The sequence below is a fragment of the Nicrophorus vespilloides genome, unplaced genomic scaffold (assembly GCF_001412225.1).
Source record: "Nicrophorus vespilloides isolate i.1.1-1 unplaced genomic scaffold, Nicve_v1.0, whole genome shotgun sequence".
Taxonomy (NCBI): domain Eukaryota; kingdom Metazoa; phylum Arthropoda; class Insecta; order Coleoptera; family Silphidae; genus Nicrophorus; species Nicrophorus vespilloides.
The window spans coordinates 1-10,111 of record NW_017098432.1 but is presented as its reverse complement, the minus strand read 5'-3'; the positions used below and the strand labels follow the sequence as shown (position 1 = coordinate 10,111).

At 34.6% G+C, this 10,111-nt stretch overlaps 2 protein-coding genes across 3 annotated transcripts in view; one reads left to right on the top strand and one right to left on the bottom strand.

Annotated features, from left to right (window-relative positions):
- The window catches only part of LOC108562453 (protein hairless), a 6,861-nt gene extending 764 nt beyond the window's left edge, over positions 1–6,097 (bottom strand). Inside the window, exons 1-4 of one of the 2 annotated variants that reach the window (XM_017920802.1) lie at positions 4,965–6,097; positions 1,904–2,050; positions 1,121–1,836; positions 13–244 (exon numbers count right to left, since the gene is read on the bottom strand). In XM_017920802.1, the coding sequence (XP_017776291.1) occupies positions 13–244; positions 1,121–1,836; positions 1,904–2,050; positions 4,965–5,142 (1,273 nt within the window). In that variant the 5' untranslated portion in view covers positions 5,143–6,097. The remainder of the gene's footprint in view (positions 1–12; positions 245–1,120; positions 1,837–1,903; positions 2,051–4,964) is intronic. The other variant, XM_017920803.1, reaches the window with a different exon arrangement.
- Positions 6,098–7,412: 1,315 nt separating this feature from the next.
- On the top strand, positions 7,413–9,326 carry LOC108562452 (eukaryotic initiation factor 4A-III). The gene is made up of 4 exons (XM_017920801.1): positions 7,413–7,701; positions 7,759–8,094; positions 8,149–8,371; positions 8,424–9,326. The coding sequence occupies exons 1-4, from the start codon at positions 7,551–7,553 to the stop codon at positions 8,929–8,931; spliced, it is 1,218 nt and encodes a 405-aa protein (XP_017776290.1). The 5' UTR covers positions 7,413–7,550; the 3' UTR covers positions 8,932–9,326.
- The last annotated feature ends 785 nt before the right edge of the window (positions 9,327–10,111 follow it).

The window sequence follows — 10,111 nt, the reverse complement described above, 5'->3', positions numbered from 1 at the left end:
TGCTCGTTTTACCTGTGATATTCTCGTCCCTGTGCTCTGTATCAGTTCGTGCGGGTTCGGCGGCCCAGGAACAGGACGGTGCATCTGGCCTAACTGGCATCTGCAATGGATATAGCGGCATCGGATACGACCGGGGATAAGGAGAATGATAGTACTGTGGGGCCATAGGAAAATTGTAGCTGTACGGTGGAACCATATACGAACAGGCGGTGTAAGGGACGAAAATCCGTTTAGCTTCGGAGTGCTGAAAACAAAGAGAAGAAAAACTCTTATTACTACAACAAGAAGCAAGGAAAAAAAAAACGAGTACTCCGAAAAAGAAAGCAACAATTATAATTATACGGACGGTAAACAGAAATGCACTTGCCACACATGTCACGGTCTAATTGGCCGAAATAGTGGACAATAGAAAGAAATAGGAAAAAAAAAACAAGAAACAGAAAATGTATTGTTCTCTCCAGCCTCTCTGAATATTATTTAAGAGAGAAGCAAGCGAGCAAATAAAGAAAAAGTACAACAACGTCGACTGCAAGAAGTAACGTTATTATTACGCTTTAAGAACCAAATGGCCACCGAGCGAAACGCATAAATAAAGTAAAAAAAAGCTTTTTCCTACCAACTGTCTCTCGATGTGTGGTGCGTGCATGTTTCTTTTAATTACGGTTATTTCAACATCTAACAAACGTTAACACGTTGCAAATTATTTTTACTCATATTTGTAATAGTCAAGTAATTGCAAAAAGTTAATAATGTTATAGAATCTATCAAATTAATTAGATTATTTCAATTTGTACATTATTAGGATATAGTCAATTCTGTTGATATGAAAATAAAATTCTTGAGTTTTAGTAATGAACCTCAATGCATTTATAATATGTATTTGGACGTTTGCAAAGTTATTTTAATATATGCTTTTTTTTATAGATACGTCACAAGTATGTATGTCACCGGGTATATAGTCGCGTTATAGTATTCATTGAAGCTATAGTGGGAAGAATTCGACGTTTGTTCTTGAAAAAGTATCGCACATTGAACAGACTGATTGGTTTATGTAAGAAGAAATAGATGTTGTCAATAATCAAATGAATGAAGTATAAGTAAAGTAAAAATATGAACTTACAGAGAGTTCTATAGATCTGAGCTTATCGACGCTTTCTGTGAACCAACGTTCTTCGGGGGTCGGCGTCGCGGCGCCTGCGGAATACTGATGTTGATGGACGCCGACAGAAGAGGCTGGCCCGGGTGAGAAATGACTAGGTGAATGTGTCGGCGACGCTTTAGGTTTCCGATCTTCGGATAGAATCGACGTGATGCTGTAGCTGGTGTTGTTCCTCGCTGGACGGGTTGGAGTTGCTGCGGTGACCTGCCCCGGCGGCTCCGCGTTCGTCCCGTTCATCCGCACCGGACTAGTCATTTTGACGATGGAGCTCGGCACCGTCGTCGGTTTGCCGCGACTCCTCTTCTGTCCGCTGTCGACGTTCTTCAGCAACCTGCAATCGGTCTCCAGCTCACGCAGAATCCTTTTCCTCGGTGAAACAACAGCCGTTTCGGATCGCGGCGAACCGGACGACAGTTTTTCCAGCAACGTTTGGATGACGGCCAGCAGCGGCTGCCTCTTATTATTGCACATAAGACTATTGTTCTGCGGTGAGGATTCCTTGGGGGAGTCGTGCGATCGACGACGTCGCTTCGCGCCGGTTTTCGTGAAACGAAGTCCGGCCGGTCGGTAATACAGGAACATCAATTCCTTCGAAAGATTCTTACGCGGATTCGACTGCTTCCACGAATGATCTCTCTGCCACGGAGAAGACTGTATCGAGCTGTTATCATCTGAAACTATTAACGATTGATCATCATGTGCTTGTTTAAAAATTAAAAAATAAAAAAAAACTTTAGGACTCACCGCTGAGGGACGTGCTGCTCTCCTGTCGATAGGATGGTGTCGATGAGGCGGTGCCCTGGGGTGGCCAAAATGTCTTTCTTGGCACCGAAACCCAAGACACTCGCTCACCTTCACGAGCGCTCTCCAATTCCAAAATGAACTTTCCATCTGTAACACAATGTATGTCATATAAATATTTCAGCAAATTAACTCGGCCACACGCTACGCCATACTTCGCAAGTAACCAAATTGTTACATACAATTCGGCAAACTAATTGCACAAATACACACACTTATCATACAATAATTATACCACAGTAATATCAACTAATTACGACTATAAAACTGGAAGACTTAATGAAATATTGATCCCGTTTATCCTCAATTTTTTATTTATAAAAGATCATCGTTTTTCTAAACAAAATTCCCAAGCTATGCTACCATTTGTACTAACCTACATAATAATATCTATTACCAGTTTCATATTTAAGTTGAACATTTATAGAAGACTTTTTTTCACAAAAAAAGATATACAAGAATCTGTTTTACAATTCAATACTAATTTATTTAAGAATCGATCAAACTTGAATTTTTATTTGTGGCAAATCGATTATAGATGATTACATTCGAGAGTGATCGAAATCACACATAAACTAAATGTATCACACCTCTAGCAAATCAATACAATATTATCGCATATTCACGAGAATTATCATCTCCTGTGTATGCTTACATTACGAGCATTAACATTTCAACGATACAAAATGATACTTTTTTACATTACTTATTATTACTACAATCATAGTTTAAAATTAATAAATCCGCTGCATTCTGAATCATCTTTGTCAAAGAATAAATATTAAAGTATGTCAAAGGAAATTATAATATTTTATATTTAAATACAAACAATCATGAATATTCATTGAAAACGTTTCAAGTAAATGTTTAAAATATCATCAATAACTAAAATATTAAATCCACTAAAGTTCAACTACTCTCCTCAATGTCATATGATCGTTCTATTACCAATAATTTCGTAAGTTTTTTTTCGTAATAATTCAAAAAAAATGTGTAAAATAGATTATGAATCCAGTGCATCGAAATTGTGTAATTAATTACTAGATATGTCCAATTTGAAGGTGCATCTTATACAGTGTTGACATTACCACCAAATACGATCTGAATTCAGAAATTCCAAACTCGTCCCACATGACCACTTATAATAATAACATTTATTGGCCACGAATGACTCGATTTGCTGCTGACCGTAGAGATTGTACCGGATCCACTTACATCTTCTTTTCTTTCAAAGAATGTCCTATACTGCAATTTAGGCTACATTATCTATTAAATTAAATCGCTCACGAATAATTTCCACAACGACTGATATACACTGCAAATCCAAGTTTCCTATAAACAATTATTATCCAAAATCTGGACTTGCTAGTGAGCTTTGTTTGTATAATAAATTCAATTAGTAAATTCATTAAATTAGATAAATTTCTATGTAAATGTCTTAATATATGTATAAAAATGTAATTTCCATAGTATTATTATTAATTAATATTTTGTTGATCTACAAAATTATGAAGCTAAGATTAATAAATCACAGCAAAATATATCTTCAGTCAATTCACGATAAAAAAAACTGCAGCTTTTTAAGAAATATATAAAAAAAACAAAGTTGTTTGCAATTTACAATTGTAAATATTTATGTAGAAACGAAATGCATAAATCAAGTCCGGTCGTAATATGCAAACAGTGAATGAAACTGTGTACAATTCATATAATCACACATCTAATAAGAATCTGGTAAACTGAGATGATCTTCCTGGTGTGTATTTCACATTATTCCTAAGATATTCTCATTGCGGAGGTCATTCGGTGAATTTGCTTTAAAAAGCTGAGCACAAAGAATATACTTAATTTATACAAAATGCGAATGAAAGGAATAAAAAAGCAGACGCAACTATTTGGTTTTAATTTGCATCGATTGATTTATTGGTCTACGATAAATCAAAATAAGAATAACAAACTGTGAAGTTGTTTGAATTATTTCGATTAACTTGCAATATGGAAAAAAAAATAGTTTGAAGTTTAGTAAAGTTAATGTGTTTAGCAGAAGTTATTAAGTATCAGATATAAATGGAAATATTTCTAAGAATGAGAGAAAATATTTCTATGTAAACATGAACATAATTCATATTTAGATGGAAATATCAGGTGTATTTCATTACCATCGTTTCTCAATATTTTCACATTTTATTGAGCTACGTTTTCTGCGTATTCCACTAACACAATATGTTCACTTTCCTTTTTTTCAGATCTCATAGAAAGAGAATAATATCGTATGTGCATGCAACAAATGTTGCCTTCAGTAAAAACATATTTATAATGTTTGGTATTGTAGAAAATAATATGGAATAGACAATTTACATGTTATTTGGTCAATGTTACTAAGTTAGACAAATGTTTACAAATTGAATATATATAATCAATACATAAAATATATGAATGATTTTGATTACAATTTTATTGAATTGAAGAAGTATAACTTGTGTTAAAGAACGAAACAATTAAAATGTATGTATAACGTTTCATGATGAATTATTTATATACATTTCAGGGAGGAAAATGAGTTTGTTATTGTAATATGTACAAAGAATATAAATAAATTGTATTTTCAATTCATAGATCAACAAACAGTGAAACTCGTTAAGTTTAATTCGTTCGGATTTGAAAGATATTCAAAAATATGTGTACACTATGATGTAGCAGGCACGCAATCCGGGACTTCTCTTCTCATCGTCACTCGTTAAGCGAAATGCTCATTATTATTTACTTATTTACTGTACATGATATATCTTTCTTGTACATATTTATTCACTTGATTTTATTCTATGTTTTATCTTTACGATTTAGAAGTTTCAAATGTATTAAAGAATGTAGAAATAATATTGATTTGTTGCTAATAGAATATCATCAATGTTTCAGATTTTCGTTCAGATGTGCATTTTAATGGAGATATGTTAGTGTGAATGTATAGAATTGAATTTGTGTAAAGATGCAAGGATGTAAATACCTTTGAAAAACTTGAGCCTTCCCCCATGTGAGTTACAATTGTTGGTTCGAGGAGCATCTTCAGTGGTGCATTCACCATTTCCATTCAGTACATCTTTCTCCTCCTTTATCATTTTGGTACATGATGTACGTTTTATATGGATGTCTGATAAGATCATAGCATTGGGGCTTGAGCCCATCTGCAATGAGTGCAATACGAGGAGAGAGGTGAGGCCGCCAACATGGTCTTGATCACCATCATCATCTCAACGCACGGGCAGCGAGCCCAGCATTGGGATCGGCGGCGGCGGTGGCGGCAGCAGCAGCAGCAGCGGCTGTTGCTGAGATGGTGATAGTCTTGAGGGATGAAGAGGCTGTTGTTGTTGTAGTTGCTGCTGATGGTGGTGGTGCTTCGACCGTTGAGGCCCGTTGATTTCTCCTGATTACCTCCACCTGCTGAAATTACCATTTAATAGACGGTTACGTTCGGGAGTGGATGAGGAGTGATGAGGAGGACGCACGCCCGCTGCAGCGACTTCTGCTTCTCTCGGTTAAATCGCGGCCGCAATTGCACATATTCCGAAACAACGCATTGTCGAGACGCGATCGTACGAAACGTGGGATTATCGCGACTGCCACTTGCATGCACTCGTCGGTCGCCTGTTATCGGACTCGACATAGACAGATGCTGTTAACCGCTGTTAACACGGCACAGACACTCACGCTCTCACACACAACCGGAGCACCACCACTTTATCCCGCACTCTCGGAACAATTTTTTGATGATGTAGACACGACGGCTCAGTCGGTCAGAACCGACGTTGCCAAATTACCAGCACCGACGACCACACGAAGAACCGTCGTCGTCGTCGCCGCCGCCGCCACCACCTCCAACAACAACAACAATCCAGAAGCAGCAGCAACCGCCACTCTACCACGCCATCTAATTACCTCCAACGCACTCACGTCCATTCAAATTCAACACAAACGACGATCCAGATCCACCGCCAGCAACAATTTCTGCATTCCACGATTGCACCAGTTTTTACGCTCACTATGTGTTCCGCAACAGTGGCGTAGGCGAAGGACCAAATATCGGGAGCGGCCCAGTGGCGTTACCATCATCAACTGCAGTGGCGCAACCATCATCACACATCCTTATCCTCATTCCAGAATGATGAAAGCTCCCAATTCAATAACTATAAATACACATTTTTTATAATTAGAAGAATACATATAGTAACTTATTATTATTACGTACCTTAATAACATCAAACTATTCGTATTCATCAGTCTTTCATTTCTTCATTCCAGAAATTCATTACAATAACTTCAAAATCCTAAAATACATATTATATACTTTATTTTATCAACATGAAAGTAAGCCTTTAAAACTGTCTAAATTATAACATTATTTTCATCTAACTTACATAACTCCTCTTTAGTACACATCCACTTCTCTAATAATGTGTATATTTTTTTATAAACATTTTAGTGCTTTCAATATGAATGAAAAACTTTATTTGTTAATAAACAATTTGTAATCAACACTTGAATGATTGACGTTTCACATTTATAAAATCTTATTCTTCTTTATAACAAAAAAAAAACTCTAAACATTGTTGCCTAGTTTATATCTAATCAATCAATTACTTAAATAAATTATTCTCAATACTTAAATAACAAAATCCAATAATTTGAAACTCATTGCAATAAATGCATTGAAAATCTATATACAAAGAATAAGTAGTTTCTACAAACTTAGCATTAGCATTATTAAGAAATTTCAGTAGTTATAATAAACAAATAACTTATAAATTAGACAGAATAAATCGCATTTATTTTCACATCTGTAACATTAAAACACTTTGATAAACTGAAACCGTTTTGTAAGTCATAGATTAATAGTTTCATTAATTAATCGTAGAGGGATTAATTATTGAAGCAAATTCAAATATTGCTTGCAACCATAACAACATAAGTTTATCATTGGAAAATATAACAAAAGTAACAAATTAATAATTTTTATTTAATTTTTAAACATTTACTTAAGAATTATGGTTAATAGAGAGCGCAATTGTACTGTTGTATTATTTTTATATTTATGAAAAATTTGTGGGGGCGGATAAACCCGAACGGGGGTAGAAATAAGGGCTGAAAGATATTAATATCAATAATAATTGAAATAAATCTCATTATAACAAAAAAATGTATAATATTGTAATTCAAAGCAATTGATTATTATGTTGTTATTATTTTCTATATATGAATTTTGTACGCCACTGGATGTTTGTTACTTTTTGTATTACATTAGACAAATATTATTATTTTTTAAATATAAAATGCATAAATATTGTATTAAATAATATAAATATTATGATTACTTAATAAAAGTATATAAAAGAAACGTGTATTATAATTATATTTGAACATAAAATGGCAACGTCGCGTTTATAACTGAACTGTCAATATAGACTAGAGCACAGCGTTTTTTTGGCATCATTACACATTATCCATTACCATTCCAGACTTGGTTGGGCATCGTGTTTTGAGTTTGTTTAAATTTTCATTAAACCTTAGTTCTTTGTCGAAGACACATATCTCGAAGATGGGTGATGCTGGTAAAAGTGGAAATACCAACACTTTGTTGGAAGATCTATCTAACGTGGAGTTCGAAACGAGCGAAGATGTGGAGGTTATTGATAAATTCAAGAATATGAACCTCAGAGAAGAGCTGATGAGGGGAATCTTTGCATATGGTATGTATCTTTGTTGTATACAATTTGTTCATTATAATAACTGTATTGATATTTAAGGTTTCGAGAAGCCATCAGCTATACAGCAGCGAGCGATCAGACCTATAATGAAGGGTCGGGATGTGATTGCTCAAGCTCAATCTGGTACAGGCAAAACAGCCACCTTCTCAATTTCTATATTGCAATCTTTGGATTTGACTATGCGTGAGACCCAGGTTCTGTGTCTTTCACCTACAAGGGAACTCGCTGTACAAATTCAAAAGGTTATTTTGGCTTTGGGCGATTTCATGAATGTGCAATGCCATGCTTGCATCGGTGGCACTAATCTGGGTGAAGATATCAGGAAACTTGATTATGGACAGCATGTTGTTAGTGGGACACCAGGAAGAGTTTATGGTTAGTTTTAATATAATCGTTGAAAATAATTATTATATATATATTTCTTTGTAGATATGATTCGTAGACGAGCTCTTAGAACCAGATCTGTAAAAATGTTGGTTCTTGATGAAGCAGATGAGATGTTGAACAAAGGATTCAAGGAGCAGATTTATGATGTATATAGGTTTTTGCCTCCGTCTACTCAGGTTGTTTTAATCTCTGCTACATTGCCTCACGAAATCTTAGAAATCACCTCCAAGTTCATGACGGATCCGATTCGCATTTTAGTCAAACGGTAATATATTTAAGTAATTATTTCTAAGACTAATATTTTTATGATGTTTTAGTGATGAATTGACTCTCGAAGGAATCAAACAATTCTTTGTGGCTGTTGAAAGAGAAGAATGGAAATTTGACACACTCTGCGATTTGTATGACACATTGACGATTACACAAGCCGTAATATTCTGCAACACTAAGCGTAAGGTCGATTGGTTAACTGAGAAGATGAGGGAAGCTAACTTTACGGTCAGCTCGATGCATGGAGACATGCCGCAGAAAGAGCGCGATGTCATTATGAAAGAATTCAGATCTGGACAGAACAGAGTATTGATCACCACGGATGTATGGGCAAGAGGAATCGATGTGCAGCAAGTCAGTTTGGTCATCAATTACGATTTGCCAAATAATCGTGAATTGTACATTCACCGCATCGGTAGATCCGGACGGTTCGGCAGGAAGGGTGTTGCAATTAACTTTGTCAAGAGTGACGACATCAGGATCCTCAGGGATATTGAACAGTACTACTCCACACAAATCGATGAGATGCCTATGAATGTCGCTGATTTAATTTAAAAATAGTTTATTTGTTTTTGTTTACATATTATTTTTTTTTTATACTTGTTTCGATCACACCTACCTTTATTATATTCATCGCATAACCTGATGTTTCATTATATAGTTAAAGTCAAAAATATAATATTTTTCTAAGTATTATGATAGTAGACTAAGCAGAGAAAATATTTATTTGTAACATAGGACATAGGGTTTCAATTTATCTTCTTTTTTTTACACAGACAAACTTGATACTACATGAGATATTTTCATACACAATCAGATGTTATATCTTTTGATAAGTTTCATATTTTGAATGATCCTTCTTTTAAGTGTTTTACAAGTATATACCCATATACTAGCATATACTAATTTGTTGGTGAATGTAATTATAAGAACCCTTGAAATGACAACATTTGTTGCATATGTTTATATGTAAATTGTCTTTTTTTTATTTGAATAAACTTAACTTTCTTTATAAATTGCATTTACATATTTACCATATTAAACCAAAAATAATTTTGTTATAAAAATAACATGAAAATTTTTGTCTTTATTGCCTAACTCCTTCAAATTGTTAAATAATTCTAAAACAGTCGGGATTTCAATAGACGGTATTTCGATTCACTCGAGATAATAATTATTATCACAGTTTTGCATATTAACAAGTCTGAAGAAAATAATTTTGATCAACTTTTCGGCCAAAAACGAATTGTTACCTTAGGAATCCCCCAAATATGTACATTTTATCAAATGATTTTTTAATCGCAAATCATAAAACTAGATAGGCATTATCATCAAATCTTTCAATTCAATAAATCAGCGTTTTCCAAACTGTGAGACGCGCCTCCCAGGCGTGGACTACTCTAAGGGAGGCGCGAATATTAGTAGCAGTGAGCAATTTTCCAAATATCTGCTAAAGTATAGATACATTCCTGTCCTCTTATCCATATTGCTGTAATACGAGTTCAAAGTTGAAAAATAGAAATTAGAACGTTCGAAAAAGCAGTGTTTTCACATTTCATTGATTTACTCGAAAACTATAATATATAATATATGCATATGAAAGCTGAATGTTTGGGGAACCTAGCAAGTATAGATACATTCCTGTGCTCTTATCCATAGTGCTGTAATACGCGTTCAAAGTTGAAGAATTGTAACTAGAACGTTCGAAAAGCAGTGTTTTCACATTTCATTGATT

Coding starts and splice junctions, on each gene's coding strand:
- LOC108562452 (XM_017920801.1), top strand. CDS start 7,551: ATGGGTGATGCTGGTAAAAGTGGAAATACCAACACTTTGTTGGAAGAT. Junction 7,702..7,758: donor GAGGGGAATCTTTGCATATG/GTATGTATCTTT, acceptor TTGATATTTAAG/GTTTCGAGAAGCCATCAGCT. Junction 8,095..8,148: donor GACACCAGGAAGAGTTTATG/GTTAGTTTTAAT, acceptor ATTTCTTTGTAG/ATATGATTCGTAGACGAGCT.